At 41.4% G+C, this 25,177-nt stretch overlaps 1 protein-coding gene across 6 annotated transcripts in view; it reads left to right on the top strand.

The window, feature by feature from the left end:
- The window catches only part of PSEN1 (presenilin 1), a 50,804-nt gene extending 26,268 nt beyond the window's left edge, over nt 1-24,536 (top strand). For all 6 annotated transcript variants that reach the window (XM_083167323.1, XM_083167324.1, XM_083167326.1 and 3 more), the window contains 8 exons: nt 4,680-4,821; nt 9,907-9,974; nt 10,994-11,214; nt 12,076-12,174; nt 12,664-12,750; nt 17,567-17,743; nt 22,947-23,065; nt 23,480-24,536. In XM_083167323.1, coding sequence (XP_083023449.1) covers nt 4,680-4,821; nt 9,907-9,974; nt 10,994-11,214; nt 12,076-12,174; nt 12,664-12,750; nt 17,567-17,743; nt 22,947-23,065; nt 23,480-23,635 — 1,069 coding nt within the window. In that variant the 3' untranslated portion in view covers nt 23,636-24,536. The remainder of the gene's footprint in view (nt 1-4,679; nt 4,822-9,906; nt 9,975-10,993; nt 11,215-12,075; nt 12,175-12,663; nt 12,751-17,566; nt 17,744-22,946; nt 23,066-23,479) is intronic.
- Nucleotides 24,537-25,177: the final 641 nt, after the last annotated feature.

Below are 25,177 nucleotides of genomic sequence, written 5' to 3'. Positions count from 1 at the left end.
GCGGCTAATGCAGAAAACTCGCTGTATTTAGCCGAAAGTCTCGCTGCTTCTGGAGCCGCGTATGCCAATTCCCCCTCACTCAAAAAACGGAGAGAGGGGGAATCTAAGTATGAGGGGGGTGCGTTGAATACTGACAGGGTGAGTGGTGACAGCGAGCAGGAAGCCTTAGTCGCTGTCGCCGCTCGCCCACAGCATTGAATACCTGCCATTGCTGCAAGTGAGCGTTTTGTCCTAAGCACAAGTGACAGTGCTGCCTCAACCACCCTACAGTACGGATCTGGCTCCGGCTGATTTCGTTTTGTTCCCATGGATCAAGCGCGGCCTGAAAGGACACTGTTTTCAGACCGTAGAAAAGGTGGAAGCATTGCTACAAGGGCACACAAGGAAGTTCTGGTTTATGCCTTCCAGGAGGAGTATTCAGATTGGCAGACATGCTAGCAACGTTGTATCAATGCTCAAGGGTCGTGCATTGAAGATTATTAACCCTATGGGGGATTATTCAATCCCCGGCGAGCATCTCCCGTGGGGGAGATGCTCGCCGGGCCCTATTCAATGCTGTCTTCCCCGACAGCATTGAGCAGGGTTTCTCGGCAGAACGAGCCCGACATCACTAGCAGTCGGGCTCGTTCTGCCGAGAACGGCCGGGAAGTGACGAGCTGCCGGCTGCAGCTCGCCTCTTCCTGGCCGCAACTCGCGGCCACGCCCCCTTCTCGGTCCCCGGCAGGCGGGACATTGAATCCCGCCTGCATGTTCTCGGTCGAGCTTAATTTAAACCGCATTAAAGTGAAATGCTACTTCAAATTGGGAATTAGTAGCTTAGTTGGTTGTCCTTGTAGTTTCCAATGCTGTCATGATGATGATGATGATGATGATGACGATTATCATCATCATGTATTTTCTATTTCATTATCTTTAAATGATAGATCTATGGAAAAACTAGATTTTTGTTTTTAATACAGTATTTTGTTAGAGTTGCAGTACCTTCCTCTGTCACTAGATGTCATAAATGGTTTATAGTTCACTTGTGAATGATGGTAGTTCAGTTATCCCCTTGGAACCAGCGTATTCTGTAGTGGACTGAAACATGGCTATTAAATTTTACATAACTTTTTTAAAATAGTCTGTTTTTATAAAAGCAATAATAATTTGGAAACTTCTGTAAGCTGGGTACAGACCTAAAGATTTATCTGTCCAATATGTCTGGGAGGACCAAAATTCTGGTAATGTATGGGAGCATATGAGAATCGGACGTTTGCTCCCAAACACTGGAATAAAATTGTCATTCAGAAAAATTGTTTAAAGAAATTTGTCAAATCAAATGATTTATCCAATCATTTTTATTTTCCAGCAATTGGGATCGAATGTTGATTGTCTTATTCTCCCATATATTGCATTACATTATCAGTTTTTTGTACACACCTAAAGCTATATCTGCAGATCAGTTGATCTTTAGATATATCTGTCGAGGGATTGGTTAGGGTGATTTTGCGTATGCTCTGCCTGATCATTTGTGTCTGATGTCACAAATGGATAGCCATTTACATGCACCCACCCAGTTGCAATGTCAGTCACCCCTGGCTTGTACAGCGAGTGTATGGACACACAGCACAATGCACAGCCATCGGCTGTGCTACACTACCGACCTGGTCTGTGAACGACAGACCTATAGCTGGTACACACTGGCCATCAGACCAGCATTATCAGCCAGTGTAACGAGCGTTAGTGTTGAAATTCTAATGTCACAACAATGCAATAACTTGCACCATTAACTCTGCATAGAAGGGTTGCGGTCTAGAAAAGGGGAATGAAAACTACTTATTACGACAGAGGTTTCTGTAAAAAGAACAAAATGCTCCATTTTCGGAGTTATTGACTCTGAAAACATAACTGCCTGTTACTTACATTAAAAAGATGCCTTGTTTTCAGGCATTGGGCCTAATTCAGACCAGAATGCAGGGCGTATTTTGTAATAGACAAAACCGTGGGCCCTGCAGGTGGGGCAGATGTAACCTGTGCAGAGAGAGTTAGATTTGGGTGGTGTATGTACAAACTGAAATCTAAACTGCAGTGTAAAAATAAAGCAGCTAGTATTTACCCTGCACAGAAACTAAATAACTTCTCCAACTCTAATGGTAGAAATAGACTCTGTAGAGTCAATATTGACTGTATAGTTCAAATCGATCGGCCAAATCCCACCATGTGTACACACCATATCACTCTTTTTGCATCTGCCCCACCTGCAGTGCAGCACAAAATATGCCTTTCTGAATTAGGCCCAAAGGAACACTTTTTATAGATGTGCCTTTTTATTCATTTTTAGTTTTGACTTTGCTTCCTGACACATGCAGGTGTTTGAGATCCCGAGACAACCTCCCAAGATGTCAGTTTCACAGCTGTAATAACTAATGTCCTTTCAATTAATTATTTATTAAAGCAGCTGTTCTGGACTTGTGCCAAATAATGCATTAACCTGCACATAACATGCATACTAGATTTTTAAAATCTAGTTGGAATGTAGTACTTCAGTGATTCTCTTTAACACACCTGTCAAACTAGTCAAAGAGAACCTATACTCGAACTAGTGATTGAATATCCCTCTTAATCTCAATTCATGAAAAACAATCACCGCCCCCATTCCCGACCAGGGGAAATGGCGACGGGGCCCTATTCAATGCTGTCTTTCCCCGACAGCATTGAACAGGTATCTTGGCAGAACGTGCCCAATTTCACAAGCAGTCGAGCACGTTCTGCCGGGAATTCACGAGCTCCCGGCCGCTGCCAATTTCGGTTTCTCATGGCCACGCCCTCTTCTTGGACATTGAATCCCGCCTGCAAAATCTCTGTCAAGCAGACCGAGAACGGGACAGGGTAGTGGCTGTTGGGCCAGCCCGACAGTCCTGACCCTACATTGAATACCCCCCTAAAGATCATGTGATCCTGTTAAAGAATGGCCTGTCCTCGGTATGAGGTTCTAAAGCAGGGGTCTTCAACCTTTCCGACAGTGTGGGCCACATTAAAAAATTCAACGAAGCCCGAGGGCCACTAATCTCTACTGTGGTATTTAGCACAGCCCGGCATACATAGTTCGCACAGCTGCCCATACACATAAGCCCTGCCCCCAATATATAATCAGCAGCAGGGCTATTTCTAGACAATTAGACATAATATTATATTGAAGAAATTGTGCGCGCCGTAGGCGCGCGCTCTCCAAAAGGGGGGTGGCCTAATTCTAAGGGGCGTGGTCTAATTATAAGCGTGTGAACTAGCAGGAAAACCATTACCTGACATTTCACTTTTGCAACCTGCATGACCAGATATTGGTTACCGCAGGAATGGTTGTTGTCCTTCCACGCTTAAGTTGGCTGGCTAAAGGCCGCACAGTGACATATAAACATGAAGGCCCACACAGTGACCTAGTACTCCTCACAAATCAAGCCCAAGCAATGACAGGCTACTTAAATCAATATACACTGTTTATCTGTAATGCCCATTACGCATTGTGCCACACACCGTAATGCCCATTACACATTATGCCACACACCATGATGCCCATTGCACTATAATGCCCCCAATACTCCTGCTTATACATATGATGCCCGCAGCAGTGCCTCTCATAAAATGCCACCAGTAGTGTCCCTTATAAAATGCCACCAGTAGTGTCCCTCATAAAATGCCACCAGTACCAGTATACCAGTATAAAATGCCACAGCACTTCATAGATAGACAGCACAGCTCCCTCCCCCCCCCAAACATAGGCATCTCCGCACAGCCCCCCCCCCCCACCATTGATAATCAGCACAGCGCTGCAAGCCCCCCTCCCCCATAGTCAGCACTGCACAGCCAGATGCTCCCCTCCCCCAATATTTAGCACAACATTGCAGCCAGCGTACCCCCCCCCCCCCCCCCAGTCAGCACCGCATTGCAGCCATCTCACCCCCCAGTCAGCACCGCATTGCAGGCAGGCAGCTCACCTCCCCCCTCCCCTTAAGAAACCTGCCTTAATCTCCGGGCGGGACGTGTGCGCAGCTTTAGGAAATCCACAATGTGCATGTCCCGTCCACCCCAGCCACTGCACGTCCTCCTCCGCCGCGTCCCCCATGTAAAGGGATGAGCGTGGAAGGTTTTGGCTTTTTTAAACGGCACTTACAGGGTTGTTGTTTTTTTTAAATGGCATTTACAGGCGGGCCAGTCAAAACAACTCAGCGGGCCACTTGTGGCCCACGGGCCATGGGTTGAAGACCCCTGTTCTAAAGCAACCACATTCCAGATCGGCACATCAATACTAATTGAGTGGTAGATGTATGAAGCAGTGATAAGGGAGGAGAAGTGATAAAGTGCCTCATACTTTATCACCGGGCAATCAGTTCCTGACTGCTAAGTTACAGGCTGGGTTTAAAAAGGGACAGTTAGGCCAGTGATAAAGTACCAGGCACTTTATCACTTCTCCTTCTTAATCACTGCTTCATACATCTACCCCTCAGTTCCTTATGAAACTTTGATAAAGCTATCGTTTTATACAATACTTAACTTTTGCTTCTGCACGTAAGCTCTTTGCATGTCATTTTGGGAGGCAATTGCAAATGTCAAAATTGCTAGAATTCTAGGTGTGACTGCTTTTGCTCTTGTTTCTTACATATAGCTGTGACATTCTCAGAAAATGTTCTCTTGTTTAATCCTAGAATTTACACCCCGTTCACCGAAGATACAGAAACTGTGGGTCAAAGAGCCTTGAATTCCATTCTCAACGCTGCCATTATGATCAGTGTAATCATCGTTATGACCATTCTCCTGGTGGTACTGTACAAGTATCGGTGTTACAAGGTGATTATCGCTCTGATTAGGAATTCAGTTGCAGATATATTGTACTTTTGTTCAATCCTTTTTCTTCAAGGGACAGGTTGATGATCACGACTTTTCCCTATGGGGATCTGTAAAAAGAAGTTCTGTAGACTAATTTGTACCCCAAATACTTGTAGATCGTTATCTCTATTAACTTAACAGCGATGAGATTTCAACATAATTATTCTAACCTTGGCCTATTCCTGTGGATGGCAGGACCCCCAAACACATACACACCAAACCGTATTATCCTTTCAGCTCTTCTTTGTCCCCTGTGCTCTATCTTCCATCCTTTACCTCCTAATCTTTCCCTTCTTTATCGGTTTACTCTCAGCGATCCCCCGTTTGTCAGGCCCCCCCCCCCCCCCCACACACACACACACACACACACACACACACACACACACACACACACACACACACACACACACACACACACACACACACACACACACACACACACACACACACACACATACACACACACCTTACTTTTTCTGTTTTGGCTGTAACCCTTCAAATGCTTTCCTCCTCTTTTCCTGTAAGCCCCCCTGGGCCCCTGCTACTGTTTTTCCTAAGCACACCCCATTTTATTTATTTATTTATTTATTTACAGGTTCTTATATAGCGTAGCAGATTCTGTTGTGCTTTACAATAGTAGACAGTGATAAAACAAACTGGGTAACAACATACAGACTTGGAGGTAGGAGGGCCCTGCTGCAAGCTTACAATCTATAGGGATATAGGAGGGAAACACAAGGACAGGCACCAGTAATACCATAGCAGTCCCACCAAGTTACAAGTCCAGAAGGGAAGCTATATAATACATAAGTGCCTCAGAGGGTTATGCATGTAGAACTTAAACATTATAGGCTTGCCTGAAGAGGTTTTACAAACAAACCCATTTTACAAACAACCCCTTTACCTGTAATCCTGCCCATTCTGCTCATACGAGTGCCTTCACTCCTGTGATGTACAGCAGGCAAATGTGGCATTCAGATGTGTGCAGTCAAAAGGTCGATGGGTTCAAATTGTTGACATGATGTTGGTCAACACCACACTATATGGAGTTTTTTTTTTTTTTTTTTACTTTAACATTTTTCATACTTTTACCATCCACGTGCCAGAAGCATGGAGCTGGAAAAAAAAATGTTGCTGAAACCTACAAATTCCTACAAATTCACACCCAAAAACTGAAAAACTTGTGGACCATTTTCGTGTTGAAATTTTTCACATGTTGAACTTGTGCATGTTGACCATTTGGAGCTGACGTAGACACTGTCCGATCTTTTTGAACCGAGCTCTTAATGTGCAGTGGCAGTAACCGGTCAGAGAGGGAAGCTCAGGATTACCGGTCACAAACAAAAACTAACTGTTGGGGTGCTGCCTACGCTACTGGGACATCCTGGCATCCTCCCACTGACATCTGCAGAACAGACAAGCCCACAGCAGCTAGTTCTTGTTTGTGACTTTAATGCTGTGTACACACTTGTACAATCTGCATAAGATCCAGATGAGATTACAATTTAGACTATCTGCATACAATTTAGACTATATAGTGCAGATCTGCACTATATAGACAGGGCAGCCAAGACTTTCTGGTTGAGATATGGGAGCGCGCATCTTGAACGCATCTGGATCGCTTGGGATAAAACCCATACAATCTGCATGAGATCCAGATGAGATTTTGACTATATAGTAAAAATCTCATCTGGATCTTATGGAGATTGTACAAGTGTGTACACAGCATAACATAGTTTCCATGTGACTTGGTGCAGGGAGGGTATGTGCCCTGGGAGGCAGTCAGTACCGCATAGCAGCTGTACCCATCCACTAACGTTGGGTAAGCTTTTGCCAAAAGTTAGTGTAGAATGCCCTTACTAGATGACCTGGTGAAGCACCAGGTTTGAGATGTTTTTAAACAGCACGTGAAAAAATCACACTTTTTTTTTTTTTTTTTAAAGAATTTGCAAATGTAATACAGGTTAAGTATCCCTTATCCGAAATGCTTGGGACCAGGAGAATTTTGGATAACAGATTATTCCGTATTTTGGAATATTTATGTATTTTGAAGTATGTATTTGAAGTATTTTGAAGTATCTTGCATTTATGCTGTATAAACACATCAACCACATAAAATACACACAAGTATATTTTATTTGTTCAAAATACAAGGTTTAAAAACATGAACCAAAATGTGTCTACTATCTTAGATTAAATGTCAAGCAATCATTTCCTTGTGTGTGTGTGTGTGTGTGTGTGTGTATATATGTATATATGTATATATATATATATATATATATATATATATATGTGCCAGTTACATATCATGCCCTCAGTAGTGCCAGTTACAGATGTCCCCAGTAAGTGTTTAGCAAAAAAAAATATATATATTTTTTCACTTTCTGGAATGTATGGTTTTCGGAATAATTCGGATATGGGATACTCAACCTGTAGGATGCAATATTTTTTTTTTTTTCTTAGACCGTGTCTGAATTTGCATGCGATTCAGTGAGTTTTCTTTTCTTTTTTTTTAAAGTAAGGAAAATGTTTGTTTGTTTTTTTTTTATATATTTTTTTTTTTTTTTTTTTAGTAATGGCCTGCTGGGACTAATAGTTTTTTGACCAAAGATTGCACCCTATTATATTTTGCCCCAGGTCTTCCTATTGTGATGTGACCAGCCTCTGACACACAAATGTTTGTATAACATGGTGTGTGTGTGTGTGTGTGTGTGTGTGTGTGTGTGTGTGTGTGTGTGTGTATATACTTTGTTATTTTGAAACATTGATATTAGACATTTTGATTTCCAATTGTTATAAAGCCATTTTTGTGTGCTTTAAAAAAAAAAAAAGCACACTCATATACTGTACTATCAGAAACCGAATCGGCTTTATTGGCCAGGTATACTTGCATATACTAGGAATTAGATTTGAATTGCTGTGCAACAGCCAGTTAGGTTAAACAGTGACAGTACAGATATAGATAACACATACAGGTATACGCTAAATGTACCCTGGGGATTATAGATGTAGGGAACGTATATTAGCTAAACTGCACAGCGCCTAGGCAGCCATCAGCGGCGCCACTGGTCGTTGCAGCAGCCAGGTAGGTAACAAAATAAGCAGAGACAGTTCAGTTATCACACAGGGAACACATACCCGCCGTGCTGCGCAGCGCAGCACATACAGTATATATAATATTCACTTTATATTATATTGTATGTGTGTGTATATTTAGTTTTCCCTGTTTGTGTGATGATATCCAGTCTCTTTATTACAGTGTTAACAGACAAAGCCATAAGAATCTGATGTGTCTGTACCTGTCCTTCACTATGAAGCAAACGCTCTATATTTTACTTACAATTATGAATAGTATACTAATGCATATAATTCTAAACAAAGAATAAGGCTCAAACTGAGGGGTTTATAGCATTAAATTCAGGTTCTTGCAGGCTTCGATGCTTTAATAGATTGTAACTACATATAAATGAAATCCTTACAGCGCTTTCATCAAAAACTGAGACAAGCCTTCGCCCCCCAGGGCTACACTGGTCTAATACACTCATAGTTCTTTAGAAAAATGCTGTCGGGCCACTTCATGGAAAGGAGAAATTTGAGTTTGAAAGAACCTTTTTGTAAAGTGGGTTTTTTCTGTAAATACATGACATAGCCACCACCAATGAGCCTACAGGAGAAATGCAGCTGGACAGGAGTATGCGCGAAATGTGAAACAGCCATGTGGGGTGGTAGCTCAAGGCATTGTCACTTGTAAGACCGCTCAATCTTCTAGGAGATGACAATGAAGTAACAAGAAGCACATATCCCAGTAACAAGCACAAAACTGAGGCAGAACGTATTTTAGTGCACCATTATTTTATTTTGTGATCAAACCCAATTAGACCGTGTTCAAGCCTCTGAACAAATTGAACCAGTCACCCTTAACTTCAGCAGCTGGCACGGGTTAACATCTAATAGAGGGTCACTGGCCTCCAAAGACAAATGGTGAAAGGACAAGAATAGATGGACACACACTAACGCTAACCTTGTATACAATTCAATGGACAAGAGTATATTTGCACAGCCTCCCCTCGCATGGCTCGCCATGCTTCGGGCACACTAGTATATTCCTCCTCTATGCCCACTTGGATAACAAAGTATGAAAAACCATGCTTTTTATAGAATTGTTTTGTCATGTCAACCTGTTGGCGGTCAACCTTGCCTTGTCGGCCTAGTGATGGTCTACCATTAGTGGTGGACCTAGATCTTGTCTATCCGCTTCGTGCATGCGCTCTTTGAGATTTTAAACCTCTCAAGTTGAATCATTTTAGTTTCAACGACTTTATTTTGCTTTTAGAACAAAACATGTTCTTGTGTAATGATTAGTAATGTCACGTAGCAAAGTTGCTGTGCTGTGTGTTGGTTTTTTTTTTTCTTTCTTTACATTTTTTGGTATATGATTGTCTTTTATACCCATTGGACTTTTTGTACATTACAAAGCCATAAATGTAGGAGGCACCTAATGTGTACATACTACATAAAATCACTGATTGGGAATATAAGAAATGCATAGCTTAGTCTGTTCAATAACTTTGTTCCTAGGGTGAGGCTGTTAACTTGTTTCACTCTGCAGAAGAAAAACACCACACTTTATTGGAAGCCCATGAAAATCATTTTTAATTTTTCATTTTTTATTATGCTTTAATTCTCTATAATTTTATTCTATCAGTCTTGAAAGGGAATAAACACTGCAGCAAAGTGTTTTAAATATTTTCAAATTTCTAATCATTGCGTTTAAGCCGCTTGCCATTAACCCTTTATTGCAGCAACATAGGATACAATTAAATGTCTGTCACTCCGACATTAGTTTATGTGTTAAAGATGGGATGTTAACTAAAGATTTTCAAGTTGATTTACCAATGAAGTTCTAGTAACTTTAAAAGGTAATGTTTTAATGGATTGTTTGGGTTACAAACCAGGTAGCTTTTGTGTTGGTTTATTTTTATTTATTTTTTTTTGTTTATTTTTATATTTTCAGTAAATGTATTCACTTGTTTTGTTTTTCTACAGGTCATACATGGATGGCTCATTATTTCCTCATTATTGCTACTTTTCTTCTTCTCGTTTATCTACCTGGGGTAAGCACACGAGAAGAGTGGAATTCGCTAATCTGCCTTAATTTAGTTGGTTCATTAACAATTGATAGGGTATATTTTCTATGTATTTGATTCTGTAAATAAAATTGCTGTTCCCAATAACAGTGTTCTCTGCTCAAAGCCATAATGAGACCATGGCCCATGTACTGGGGGCGTGATCAAAATCTGGGAGACTCTGCCACACCCACTTAAAAAAAATAAACCTGAAAATACTTTACAAAGCAGCACAGCATACTCTCTCCCCTCAGCAGCTGAATGTGCTCTGCCAACAGACCCTGCCCATCGTAATCCGTGACCCGCCCTTTCTGTGCCCCTGCTATACTACGGTATAGTTTTTCTTAGTCCAAACCATTCTGATTTTCCCACACTAGCTTCCTTTCTGTAACAGTGGACAGGGCATCTCCTCTTATGTGAACTACAAATTGGTTCAGTTTTGGTACGGGGTACAGGGCTTACCCAGCTGTGGTGTGTGTGTGTGTGTGTGTGTGTGTGTGTGTGTGTGTGTGTGTGTAGGAGGAAACAAGGATACAGACTTTCAGAAACTACAGAATAACATAGGATGTGAATGGCGTCTGGGATACATTTGCATTACACTGAGAAATTGGCTTAGATTTTGTAATGATTACCTTCATGTGGACCGCATACATCCACATGAAGGTAATGAGGAGGGTTCGGTCCAGGTTTTAGAGCAGCAGGAAAACTGATGTGATCAGGGTTGGGCTGATTAGCAGCACATGTGCTTTCCTGATGTGTTTACAGGGCAGAGTGTTAATGCTCCTGATGGTGGAATAGCTGCCCAGGTGATAGGCCGGGTGTGTATTCTATGGTAGGGACCACTGGAACGTACTGAGGAGTTTTAACTGTGCTATGACACTTGTATGCCGCAATGCTGTAACCATGCTTGCCTATGCTGATTACCTGGTAAGCTGTTAACCTGCCACATAATAAAGACAGAGACTTCATCCAGTGTATGTGATTCCTTGTCACTCTATACTTTCCAGAGAAGTGTTCAAGACCTACAATGTTGCCATGGATTACATTACACTAGCTCTGATGATCTGGAACTTTGGAGTGGTTGGTATGATCTGTATTCACTGGAAAGGACCCCTCATCCTCCAGCAAGCCTACCTTATAATGATCAGCGCTCTGATGGCTTTAGTGTTCATCAAGTACCTCCCAGAATGGACCGCTTGGCTCATCCTGGCCGTAATATCGGTTTATGGTGAGTGTCTGAAAGTATTTTGCCAGGGAGGTATTTGTTGAAACCAAGGATTCCCTGGATACATAGAATAACTATAGCTATACCATTGCGTATATCTTTTAGCGGCATATATCGATCAAAATGAATCTGTTGCATAATTGGTGGTTTTCATATGTCTCCAGTAGTTACATCATGGTTCTGTAATTGTTGCATGTTTGCAGTGGCTACGTATGGCTGGTATGGCTCTTGTTGATGGCCAAGGTCACCAGAGAGGTGGCCATTACCAGATCTACGTATATTGTACCTGGAAAAAAATGATCAAATGTAAAATATTTAGCTTGTTCAATATATATATCAGGGTTGCCGACTTTCTTATTCTCCTCTCCGGGAGAAGCCCGGAGAGGAGAGATTCAGTAGCCGCTCAGGGGGCGGGGCTTAAGCGTGACTTCACTAGGCCCCGCCCCCATGCTGTTAAACCAGCTAATTCAGTGATCTCCCTGGAGGGGGCGGGGCTAAAATGACGCGATTGTGACATTTTAGCTCCGCCCCCTTCTATGAGACCCGAGGATTGCGGCATTTTAATGCCGTGATCCGGGGGACAGCGGGGGTCCCCCCTGAATCCGGGAGGGTTGCCCACCCTTCCGGGGGGCCGGGAGGGAGCCCCAATTTTCGGGAGACTCCCGGAAATTTCGGGAGGGTCGGCAACCCTGATATATATTTCTGCATTGTGTGAACTTCAAAAGTATATGAAGAACTTTATGGTACATTATTCGTTGCATTGTAGGATGGGCAGATTTTCTTACTTTTTTAAAAATGTAAAAAATGAAGACTATATAGAATTGTTCTAACACGCAGATTTCTTTACTCTGTCTTCTCCCATAGATCTCATAGCGGTTTTGTGTCCGAAGGGACCCCTCCGTATGCTGGTGGAGACCGCACAGGAGAGAAATGAAACCCTCTTCCCAGCCTTAATCTACTCTTGTATGTAATTCTAAATTGATGGGGATTAGACTGCAATGTTTAATTTGCCAGGCATTTTAATTAAAGTTAAAGCCTTGTTTTCGACTCTCAGAATAAATACATTTGCCTCTATCTATGTATTTTTGCAAAGATTTTCTTAGTTTATCTTCCTCCCTGTCGTTAACATTGGATGCAGGAGCTCAGTAATATCAGTCTTTCTGCTTCAGTTTGGCAGAGCCTGCTGTCACTGCTCTGTTTGTTCTATAGATCCAGCTTGCTTTTTATGTATTGCCTTGTATCCCAACTCTTTCCCTGTCGCATGCAGTGACTATTTATGAACTTCTAAATTAAAACATGTCAATGTTTATTGGGCTGGTTTAAGCAATCTTAAGCCAGAAGCACAATGGCCTTTATCAGCTGTTTCTGAGCCTATATTTATTTTGGCTTGCTGAATCAATCCAGGTGAGGATCCTATGAAAATGTGTGATCAGTCCTTTTTATTTTCCACAGCTACGATGATCTGGTTAGTGAACATGGCAGATGTCGATGCAGGCTTCATCCAGAGTGGTTCAAAGAAACCTACGTACAACACACAAGGTATGGTTAGCAGCTGTTCTAGTAAGGTAGCATTATATTAAAAACGGTCTATGCTGGACTACACCAAATTAGAGACCTATATTGTGATGTTCCCTAATAAGCAGATCCTACTCTGGTCCAATTCTGAAAAGTATTAAGGGGCATACACACAGAGCGATTTTCACCCGATTTCTGAGCGATCTGACAAGCCCATTGCTTAGCCTTCGTGCACCCGTCACCCCGTGTGTATGAGGCTTTAGGGGGATATTCAAATGTCAGGGGAACGGCTGTCGAGCAAGCTCGACAGCCGAGCCCCTGTCCCGTTCTCGTTTTTGGAGCTCGGCAGTCGGGATTCAATGTCCCGAGCGTCGAGAAGGGGGCGTGGCCGCAAGTTGATGACGAAAATAGACGAGCTCAGGCCAGGAGCTCGCCTATTTCTGGCTTTTCTCGGTAGAACAAGCCCGACAGCTTGTGTTGTCGGGCTCGTTCTGCACAAAACCCCTGTTCAATGCGGTCGGGGAAGACAGCATTGAATAGGGCCCCGCAGCCATCTCCCCCGTCGGGAGATGGCTGCGGGTGCACGACAAAGATTGAATACCCCCCTTAGTCTTAGTGATGGTAATAAGTTCATGGGACCCAAGGAATATCAAGTTTTCATGCCATGGTTATTACAGGTGTAGCCTCTTTCTTCTTGGCCTTTAATAGGATTAATTGAGAAAGACCAGTCGCACTATTCCCCTGTTAATCCCCTTGCTGTATTGTTCTCTCCATTGTATTGAAGCTGAGAACAATAGATTAAAGGAAGCATTTTCTGCGCCTAGGTGCAGAAACTTAGTCCAGATGAGCCTGGTTCTATCTGTATGTTTGCTGATCAATAATAATCTAAATATACCCACACATCTTGCATAGATGCATCTTATTTGAACAATGTGCACAATGCATTCCCTACCCCATTTGTTCAGTAACTTTATGTGAAAGTTAAATATTATTCATTTTTGGCAGCCTGTCTTATCTGTGCATTAACTTTTTTTTGTTATCTAGTTCCCTACTCAACCCGGTTACAGATTTCACTGACGTATGAAATTACCCTTTTTCTTATGTGAATTCTTATGTTGTGGCTATCATATTTTTCTCATCAGTTACTGACTTAACTTTTGCTGGTGCTGTTCTCCTAGGGGTCAATTTACTAAGATGAGAGTTCTGTTGAAGAGGTGATTGTTGCCCATAGCAACCAATCTGATTCTACTTATTTATTTAGCACATTCTAGAAGATGTTAAATAGAATGTGGTTGCTATGGGCAACATTACCTCTTCAATAGAACTCCCACCTTATTAAGTTTACCCCTCACAATCTCTCCCAAGTCAAACAGCAAAGGGGGTGACAGGTAAGCTGTTGCGTAAATGAAAGACCAACTCCTTCTTTCTTCGTTCACTAGGGGTCACTGGGCATAGCCTAGAGAGGGGGAGTCTAGGCACCAAAACGTAAAAAAATAAATAAATTCCCAGCAGCCCCAGTCTCTGTGTCCACTACACCCTGCCACAGCCAATGCCCACCCAGTTGCAGGAGTGTGCACAATTTTGTGGAGGCTGATTTTTAATTGCCCCCCCATTTGATTGAAACATTGTGTGTTCACTACTTCAATGACAACCTGGACCACGAGAGACTCCTAGGCTCATCTTGAAGACTGCCAAGGATTTTTTGTGACAAACACCTATTTTACCTTTCACTGTTTTAATAATATACGAATTGCTGAAAACGTCCCCTGTTTGGAAGAGACCCCTTCCCTCATATAGGCCCTTCTTACTACTGAACATTGATTCCGTATTATTCATTAAAAGTTTAGCCAATAAAGTAACATTTACCTTACTGTCCATTATCCTTGCATTTATATTTGCCCTAAACTCTAGCACTAACATTAAAGAGGTCTTTCAGTCTGTGGAGTGTTCTCTAGTGTCTGTCTGTCGTATCTGAAACAATCATTCAGTTTTGTAAATGTGCAGGCTAGAGTTATGGGCAAATCTTCACTCCGTATGCTCGCCTCGCCTGGATTCCTGCAAACCTGCAGGGTTTTCCCTCAGTTTCTACAGGTGTCAGCCATCGGAGTGTGGACAGTGGGAGGCGGCTGCACAAGGGCCAGCCTCCCATGCCCAGGTAAAAAAAACCTGGATAAGAGCAGTTTCCATAGCTTGTTGCCCGTGTTTTACCTGCTGAAAACCTTGCTCCTGTTCCTGGAAAAAAACAAGGTCACTAGATCTTGTAGCCATTTCCACTTACACAAGTCACTGGTCAACCTGGCCAAATAAAAATGTGTTTTTAGGCCTGTGGAAAAGGGGTATCTGTATACTAAGCCTTTTTCCCTAACCCTCCCTACCTGCTGCCTAACCCTCTCTGATATTACCTAACCCCAACCCTACCCTTTCCTTTTTAGGGACCCCTGGAATAATCACAACCAGGTCAACATGCTCACCTGTTGACCGCATTCCGTTTTGTATAATGCAGAATTCTGTGAAAATACTCACACAGTATTCCAGCACTGAATGTGCCACTAAATCGCAATGAAAACAGAAACGACGACCATTAGTTCTCCCGATACCATGGAACTATAAATTCTAGAATGAACAATAGGATTTTCAGTTCCACTGCAGCTTGACAGGCATAGACAACAATCTATAGTGATCAACAGAAGCACATATACTAGTGCATTCACTATGATACCGGGACAAAGACAGTTTTTCTTCCCGAGGAATACAAATCTATCTAAACAGTTATTTGTCTTGGACACCTGTCAAGTAAACCCTTTCTTTAAGGGCCCCATACATCAGCAATTAATTGTGACAATTTTCAGATATGGAGATGATTGCCACAATTAATTTTAGATGTGTGGGCTCCCCCTTTTGGCAATCCCAATCACAATCGCCAATCGATTGCTTAATCAGGTTTTTAAACATGTTTAATAATCTGGTATTATCTGCAGATCTTTTTTAGATGTGTGGGCATTCCCAATTAGTTTTCTTCATCTATTTACATTATGAACAGCTGAAATGACAATCGATTGGGGCAATTTCCAGATATGAAGATGCAATCTTTAGATGGAAAAATCTGCCGATCACTGAAATAAATCTGTAATGTGTGGGCAAAGTCGGATAGATCTGAAAATCCATTTATCTGGCCAAAATATCCCAATATCTGAAAATCCATAAATTGTGATTGCTGATGTATGGGGCCCATTATTCTTTCAAAATAATTTGCCTGTAGTCACATTCAGTTGTGAAATGTATTTAGAAACTTTTTAAATTGCTTTGAATATAGTCATGGTTGTACGCTACATACTGTAAGATTGTCTTCATGCAGAGCGTGTGTTTTTCTATTTAAAAAAAATAATAATAATGCATTCCAAAAGTTCATCATTCCTATTTAGTGTGTTGGGATACATTAAGATGGCCTGAAAGAATCTGGATGGAATAGGAATAATTTTTTTTTTTTTTGAAAAACAAAAAATAGCTTCAATACAAAAAAAAAAAAAAAATGTATTCAGTAGTGGTGTATTTTACTAGTTAAATATTTTTACTTCTCCTTACTCCTGCTTTATTAGCAACAATGACTTAACACAAGTGTCACAGAACCCATAAATGTAGTACAGATGTGTCAGCAGCTGTGTATTATAACATGTAGACTAGAGGCTTCAAAACCAGTGCCGTCATTTTTGATATTGGTGGCTTTAACCCTCTGCTACCTTATTTGTACTATTAGCAACTAGAAATGTGCACATGTTTAGGTTTGTGGATCTATTTTGCCCGTGCATCTTTTGGTTTGTAGATCTATATTTTTTGAAGCTAAGCAACAGCCGTTCAACTTCAAATATGGCACATCTAGAAATCAAAGGGGCACTGCAGTGGAAGACAGGATTGGCGGTTAAGCAATTATACAACACGATAGAAAGTAACCAAGAATGTTTTCATTAATCCAGAGTTTGTTTAGAGACCCAAGGCTAGTGTAAAGAAGTGGCGGTAAAAGAATGATCGATCCTTGAGACGTGGATAGAACAATCTTCTTTTTTACAACAAATCAGTAGAGAAAAGGCCATAAAAGTATACAAGAATAATCTGTTAGTTAAAATTAGCATGTGTGAGGCACAATATGACACTTTAACATCCTAAGCAACGGGGGAATGACACTTTTTTTTTTGGGGGGGGGGTCAAAAGTTATTGGTTTGTTTGGGCCCCTACAAACTAATTTTTTATCAAGGGCTTCTTCAGATCCCTAATGAGGTTGATAATTACAATTCATAATATATATATTTTTTTAATTTTAAATTTGATAAACTCTCTGCAAATGATGTAACATCGAAGAGGGGCCTAAATGGTTAACATCTCTACCTCTACTAACTTTAGCATTGTATAGTAAACTAATATCCTCTTCATCCTGTTCCATTGTAGTATCCCCAATTGTATTATGACCTTATCATTAACATCTTTAATTGTACTGCTCATCTCCAACATTTACAGGCACAAAGGGAGGACAGATAAGTGCAGTCCATCTGTGCATAGTGACAATGCAAAAAAACTGAAAGTGAAAAATATTGAAAACCAGAATTTTTTGTTTGTTACCAATTGTTTAACTGAATGAAGGAAACCTATACTCAGTGCTTTTTAGTTTATTTTCTAAAGGGAATTTTTGGTCTCTTTTAACAAATAGTTTGGTAATTAATTTATGGTTTACGCATCGGACGTGCGCAATGTTGGGTGTTACGTCTTGTTACTAATAAAAGCAGAACTGTGTAGTGTATACATTCTCTTCCTAATTGAATCCTTTTTCTTGTCCATGTATCTCATCCAGTGCCGGCTGTCCAAGCAGGGAGTGATAGTGTTTCGCCTGATGACAATGGAGGCTTTGACACCAATTGGGAAGAGCAGAGGGATGCCCGGATCGGGCAAATTGGTTCTACTCCAGAGTCCCGAGCAGCTATACAAGCTCTCCCAAGTAATGCGCCTCCAAGTGAAGATCCTGAGGAGCGTGAGTGGACCAATTAGCTAATTCTTCATTTTTTTTTTCTTATTTAATAGATCTTTCACAAACGCTGTAACAATACAGGATAATAGCAGTTGCCATAGGGCATCAAACAAGGGAATAAGCGCTTTCACAAGTCACGGAATAGACATATTGAGGGCACGATTCCGATCTGCTCGCTGGGCACTCCTAGAAAACACTGTCATTCTGCCCCCAAATGCCCGGTTCACCTTGAGTACGGCCAGCGAAGGCTAGTCTTTCGCGGTCTTTTAATTATCGCAGCCGTCTGAATCGGACCACGCGTAGGATACACCATCATCATCATCATCATCATCAAAGCAGAAATATGTAACAAAACAAAAAGAAAAGTAGATGGTGCTTCAGGGTCCATGCAGCATGGGGGGAATATGATACAGATGGGCAAACTATATGACATCTACAGCCCCCCTGGCTGTCTGGACAGATCGGACCAACATAGCCACATTGCAAGCGACATCATGCATGTTATTGAAGAAATGTTATTGACACTATTGGTTGACAGATAAAAGGTCAACGAGTTTTTCATGATTTTTTTTATTATTATTAAACAGACTTTGTTCGTACCTCAGCATCCCATTGGGCATAGATGGAGAATATAATAGTGTGCCGGGTGCAGTGAGGCATTGTGCCTGAAGCATGGCAATCATAGCAAACCATGCAAGAGGATGTGTTACACTGATAGTGTCCATGTCGACATAGACACCAAAAAATGTGAAAAACTGATGTCGACCTTTTTTTCATGTTGATCTTTTGATTGTGAAAAATGATATAGAACAGCGCTTGTGCTTCACTGAGGTATAAAATATATGTATACTGAAATACGGCTATGTATAATAAATATTTTTCATACAAAATTACACATATATATCCATAAAAAAAAATGCATGCACCAATAGCACAAAATAAATAAAAATCATAGCCTTATTTAGTTTCATGAGCTTTAGTTAGTATACTGCACCTCAAGGGTCTGATCAAGGTATATATTGAATAGATGTCCACAAAGCAAATATTGGTGGAAGCCGCTCCATTGCTGAGTGCAGGTGAAGGTACCTGGAGATGTTCCTTTAAATATGCTGGTCCGGAAACAAGGTAGTGCAGAGGTTCCCAATCTTTTTAGGATCGCGGTACCCTAGAGTATCAGAATATTTCCACAGCAACCCCTAGGCCCCTCAAAAAATATATAAAATTAAGTAGCTTGTGTTTATATGTGCTTCTTATGTTCAGTTATGTGGTAAAGGGCAGCATTTGGTTCTGATTGTACACATATTTTATGATTGGTGGCCACCAGCACTGGTTTTGTCCATAAATAATTAGAATTGGTCCTGGTCCACCAACCCGTGGCACCCCTGCAAGTGTCCCGGGGAGCCACGGCACACAGTTTGGGAACCACTGAGGTAGTGTATAATCCTGGATGTGCAGTCAAAGTCCCATTAGGTGGTGAATGGAAGGCTCATGTAAGGCTACAACAGGCTCGATCTTTTGATTGCGTCGACCATCTTGACCTAATGCTTGTCAATGTTTTTGTCTGTTGACCAATAGTGGTCAACCTTTTGGCTTCCTAGACTCCGCCAACCTAATATAGCATAACTGATGGAAGATTTACTGGCCTGGGTTTGCTATTGCTTATTACAGGTTTTTATAATCTATGCACCGCGCCAATGTAATAAACTTGCAAAACAAATGCTTATTCAGCAACTGGGGGAGGACTTGAAAGTCTCTGCTAATAAGTGCAGGAAGAATGCTTTTGTAAGCTTTGCTAAATGCTGCTATTGTCTGCCTTTACAACAAAAAAAAAAACCAGGTACTATCTGAAAGTTGATTTCTGGTCTCGCGTGTGAACAGTTGTTCTCCTCCTTTCTCCTCCTTCCCCTTCTTCCCCTTCCTTTTATCATAAATATTTTTGCCTCATTTTACTTTTTCACCTTGTACTTTTTTATAAATGTTTTAGAGATTTTGAAAAAAAATTGTATGCTTCTGAACAGAAGCTTTCAGGCATCTTTCAGTCTGGGGGTCAGGCATAAGCAAGCGTCTTCTCTGTTTCTGCATTGCAATGTAAAGTGCATGTTAAACCATTGAAGGAGTGATTTGTCTAATGCACAGGTTCTCAAACTCTGTCCTCAGGACTCCACACAGTTCATGTTTTCCAGGTCCTTTGTAAAATGTGATAGTAGTACACAGAGTACCTGCTTAGGGATCTGGAAAACATGACCTTTGTCTTGGGGACCGTGCTTGAGAACAGCTGGTATTGTATGGTTTTAATAGCAATGAAATGATGATAATGTTATTTATGTAGCACTCTTCTCCAGCTGGACTCAATTGCCTTACCTAAAAAACATGGTGCATAGCACACAGGATTTAGTATTACAAGTATAAAACCACACACCGAGAGGAGGGGGGGGGGGGGGTGTAATCTGAAGCCTTGCGTGGTAAAGAGCTGCTAATATATATATATATATATATATATATATATATATATATATATATATATATATATATATATATATATATATATATATATATATATATATATATATATATATATATATATATATATATATATATATATATATCTATCACTTACCACTCCAATCTGACAGTTATTTATTTTTTATTCTGAATTTCTTTAAAAAAAAAAATAATCAATAGTTCTTATTAAGGGTGACAGGGGAACATAATGAAAAATATGAAATTATTTGGATGGTCTCTTCTATACATCGAGTATTCTAGGCCTCTAAACAAAGCACAGCAGATTCTAGTGCCCGATATACAGTATGGGGGACCAGTCTAGTGGCCAAGATACAATAGAGGGACCAGTCTAATGACCCACTTGGAATGCAGGGGCCAACCTAGTGACCCATATTAAAACAAAACAAAACCTAGTTTAAGTGTAATAATTTTAAGGACACCACCCGATATAGCACCTTAAAGTTTACACCACAGATCTGTTCTCTCCCCATTAAAAAAAAAACAAAATGATCCAAGCTGGCAATGTGCACCTTTTTGTGAATATCCCTATGGTCTGCTCAGTGCAGTACTCATTTTAACTATAATATGTATTTCATATGATTTGTATCTGCAGAATATAGTTCTTGGGTGCCTTCTAACTCTGCTACAGAGTGCTGAATATTGGCTGTCGGAGTGTAGAGCAGCACTAGAACAGTGTTCTGTATTTCATACCACACCTTGATATGAAGCAAAGCTGTCTGATCTGATCAGTGCTCGAGGACTTGTGCTGTCACAGGACACATTTGTTTCTACAACCTTCCCCTATGGGCAGTGTAATGAGACTCTTTGCTTTGTGAGCTGTATCATGGCCCCCGGACACTTCACAGGAATGTGCAGGAGGTTGGAGTATATACTGTACTCCTCACCAGTAGAACAGACAGACATATTTCTGGTGCTATACAGATGTCCTTTAGTTTTATGACCTTAATATAGCCCTGAAGTCTACTGTAACACCCTCACAATATTCAGTGCTCTGTCTGCTTTCCTTATGCACCTATGTGGCTGCTTTTGGGGTTATGATCCTGGGTATAAATCCGTTATATATTATAGTATATTATATATTTGTAACTATATATGAATGAAAAGTGTTTTATAAACATTAAATGGCAAAATTCATTGTTTAGTTCTACCTTTATTGTCAATGGCAGTACACTCCACCAGCTAAAATTCAGGTTTCTGTAAATTACAGTAAAAGTCTATAAATCATTCAGCCTTATGGGGTGTACACACAGTGAGATGTTAACAGGATGATTATAGTCAAAATCTCCCTATTTTCTCCTGCTTAACCAATATTGTCTAACATAGATTGCTTAGTGTAGAATGACTGTGCAGGCAAGGCAATTTTGACTAGATCATAAACTATCATTGCTTGGACAAAATCGCTTAGTCAAAATCTCCAGTGCATCTAGCCAAAATCTCTCTTAAATTTGCTTAGTCAAAATTGTCCATTAGGCAAAATCTCCCCGTGTACAGCCCTTTAAGGTTACATAGGCAATGGGTTAGGGCTACCACTAGGAGGCAGTCCACTGGAAACCATAGACATTCTACCTGAAAAAAACAGACACAAAGTACTTATGTCCTGGATCCAGCATAAAAATTGAGGTTATGAATTTTGTTTTAGTTTTTTTTCTGCAAGTGTAATTTTTTATAAACTGTTTAAATAAACTGCCCCCTAAGATTGTATATCTATAGTGTTTCCGCTAGGCTGTTTTAGCTGCGCCCTGCCCGATTTTTAAAGGGCAAAATGAGCCCTGCCCCTCTGGCAGTGCCCTGCTAAAACAGACTGCCTCCGACCCCTCTGGTGTGACCGGGGAAGCCCGGCACCACTGTAGATAGCGATGTTCGATGCTTCCCCGGCAGTGTAGAGCATTCGGGGTAGCAGGCCCCAATCCCTTCAGTGACGCCGGCGGCCGGGCCCGCCCCTTTTTGTCATGGCGCGGCCCGTGCGCACCCCTTTTGTGACGTTGGTGGCCCGGGACTGCCCAAAACAGTGACGACGGTGGGCCCGGTCTGCACCCCTTACGATGCCGCCCCGTGCAGCGGCGCCCTGCCCGCCCTAGTTCCTAGAAGGAACACTATAACTTGTTCTATAGAAAAGTTAGATCTTAAGTCAAGATGGACAAACAAATAATAGCAGAAAGAGGTGCAAACTGTATGTTCACGCCAAAAAAGTGTGTGATTTTTTTACTGACCATAAAATGGTATCTGTTTAGAGCTGACCTTTCCCCTACAATCACTGTAGTACTACATTTAGTTGCAGATTAGTTTGATTTTAAGAAAGTAACATCCTATATCACAACTTCTGTAGGGTACACACCAGAACTATTAGGGCTCAATCACATCAATCTAGATCCAATGCCGACCAATTGGATGTAGATTGGGCATGTTTCAATCTGATTCCAAGCCAATGCTCGTCCCGCTGTCGTTTGGGCGTTTCAAAGATCCATTCTACTGGATACAGACTCAGATCGGATTGGGATCAGATCGGATGCAGATCGTTAGCAGATCGTGTGCTCCAACAGATCGTGTGACCATCGCACAATCTGCTAACTGTCTACATACAATCAGGATCGTTCTGGTGTGTACTAGGCTTAAGATTCTGTATGAGGCTGTTTAGATTTGATTATAATTTACAGATTGTCACTCTTGTGATTCTTTTCTCCAGGGGGAGTGAAACTTGGATTAGGAGACTTTATTTTCTACAGTGTACTTGTTGGGAAAGCATCAGCCACAGCTAGTGGAGACTGGAATACCACCCTGGCTTGCTTTGTTGCCATACTAATCGTGAGTATTTCCCTACAAGGACATAGCTGCATCAGAGGATGAGAGAGTGGGTAGCTATTTAGTACTTGCATTTACCAATATACCAGTAGCGGGGGCCCTCAGTTAAATCCATGTCATAGTGACTGGTGACACACACACATTATTTTATTTTAATATATTTGAGTTTGTCTACTTTGTCAAACTTAGAGCCGAGGGACTCCATCTATCCGCAGTATTCATGGGGTGTGGTATGCAGCTCCAATAGTCCGGATTCCAGCAGTCATTATACCGGGATTGGAATTCCGACAGGGGGACGGGTACAGAGATTGCTGCAATCGCATGAAAAAAAGCCCAAATTGCATGTGAATTGCCTAGTGTATGGGAGCCTTAATTCTTTTAGCAACCATTCAATGTAATGAATATTTTTTGTTACAGGGTCTGTGCCTTACTCTGCTCCTCCTAGCCATCTTCAAGAAAGCTTTGCCTGCACTCCCCATATCCATAACATTTGGACTTGTATTCTACTTTGCAACAGACAACTTAGTGCAGCCGTTTATGGACCAGTTGGCATTCCACCAGTTTTATATTTAACCTCTGGGCAACTTTTCCTTGGGACCTCTAGTTTTCATCGACCTGACTGTGTATGAACATAAGAGAAAAGCGATTTTTGCTTTTCTAATACTTTACTCCTCTAGTCCAGAACCGACAGAAACCTGTATGAGACGTCTTTCTGTATGGCATTTTTGATCCACTCCTCAAGGCTGGAACCATGGACACCAAAGGGTTTTGGTGCGAGAACATTTTTTATACCAGCAAAACATCTTATTAAGTAAAGTCACGAGTGGTGGAAAAAGAAGCAACACAAATTGTTCTTTTCTGTTTAATGTTTTCAAAAGCAAGTGAATGACCAGGAAGTCGATGGGTATTAAAATTGTTTGAACAACATTTTTTTTCAATGTGTAGTTAATTTCCATTCAAAGGTACAAAAAAAAAAAAACACAGATGGGGATGCCTCTTGTTGGTAAATTCTGACTAATATGGGATTAAAAGTACTGTATCCTAAAGCAATACTCCTAAAGAACAAATATGATCTTCCAATTTTAAAACACTATTGGAGTACACCAATACTTCAGACCTGCCACGAACATATCTCTTGTAAAATGTGTGCAGAATTGATCGGACTATCTTTCTAGGTGTAGGTGTTAAAAAAATTTTGTAAAAAAAATTACATCTACATTACTTGTTTTATGTTCGTTGGGTGTGATTTTGCCACTACACTGCAAAGGGGGGTAAATCGGCAATACTCTTATTTTGTTTGTTTTGTATTCTATAATTTCAAGCTTTTTGTAGTGTTCTTTTTTACTGTATTCATGAAAATATGACTACTGAAGTTTACAACAATGACTGTCACAAAGAGCGATTGTCTATACAGCCTGCTCTGAGTTTGTAAATAACATTGAACCAAATAACAGATTAAACTTTCGAACTGTGAGTGGCTTTTGTGTGAACAGGTTTGTTTTATAGACTCAGGACCTGTAACTTACCTCACTCTTTTTTTAGTTTTATTTGATTACGTTAATTACCATGCCTTCTCTGACCCGGGGGGGGGGGGGGGGGGGGGGGGGGAGGGGGGGGGGGGGGGCGTCAGGGAGGGGGGGTGGGGGGGCGGGGGGGGGGAGGTCGGGGGGCGGGGGGGGCGGGGGGGGGGAGGTGGGGGGAGGGGGGGCGGGGGGGGGGGAATGTAGTTCCCATTGACAATACATTTTTGTTTGTTTGTTTTTTTAAGTATTTTTTTTAAAACTTTCTAGATTGTATTAAAGTAATATATTGTAAGTCTTTTTAATATCCTAAGGTGCATATAACTAGGGGCTGAGACCCCTATTCAGTCTAGATCCAGGATTCCTTTTTGAAGAGGGTGAGGAAGGAAGAAACTGAAGCCAATTAGATGGTTGTAAAGGCCCATACACACTGGGTGACTTTGAGCTGAAAGCTCTAAACAGCATGTTTGAGCAGCTTTCAGCTCAAAGCCACTCAGTGTGTATGGCCAGGCGGTGATCGCTGCTGCACGCTCCCGCATCATCGCCGGGAAAGCCATTCATCTGCTGGTATTACCAGCAGATAAGGGGCTTTGAG

This window comes from Crinia signifera, chromosome 12 (assembly GCF_055691185.1).
Source record: "Crinia signifera chromosome 12, ASM5569118v1, whole genome shotgun sequence".
Taxonomy (NCBI): domain Eukaryota; kingdom Metazoa; phylum Chordata; class Amphibia; order Anura; family Myobatrachidae; genus Crinia; species Crinia signifera.
The sequence above is the reverse complement of the archived record's forward strand: the minus strand, read 5'-3'. Positions and strand labels throughout refer to the sequence as shown.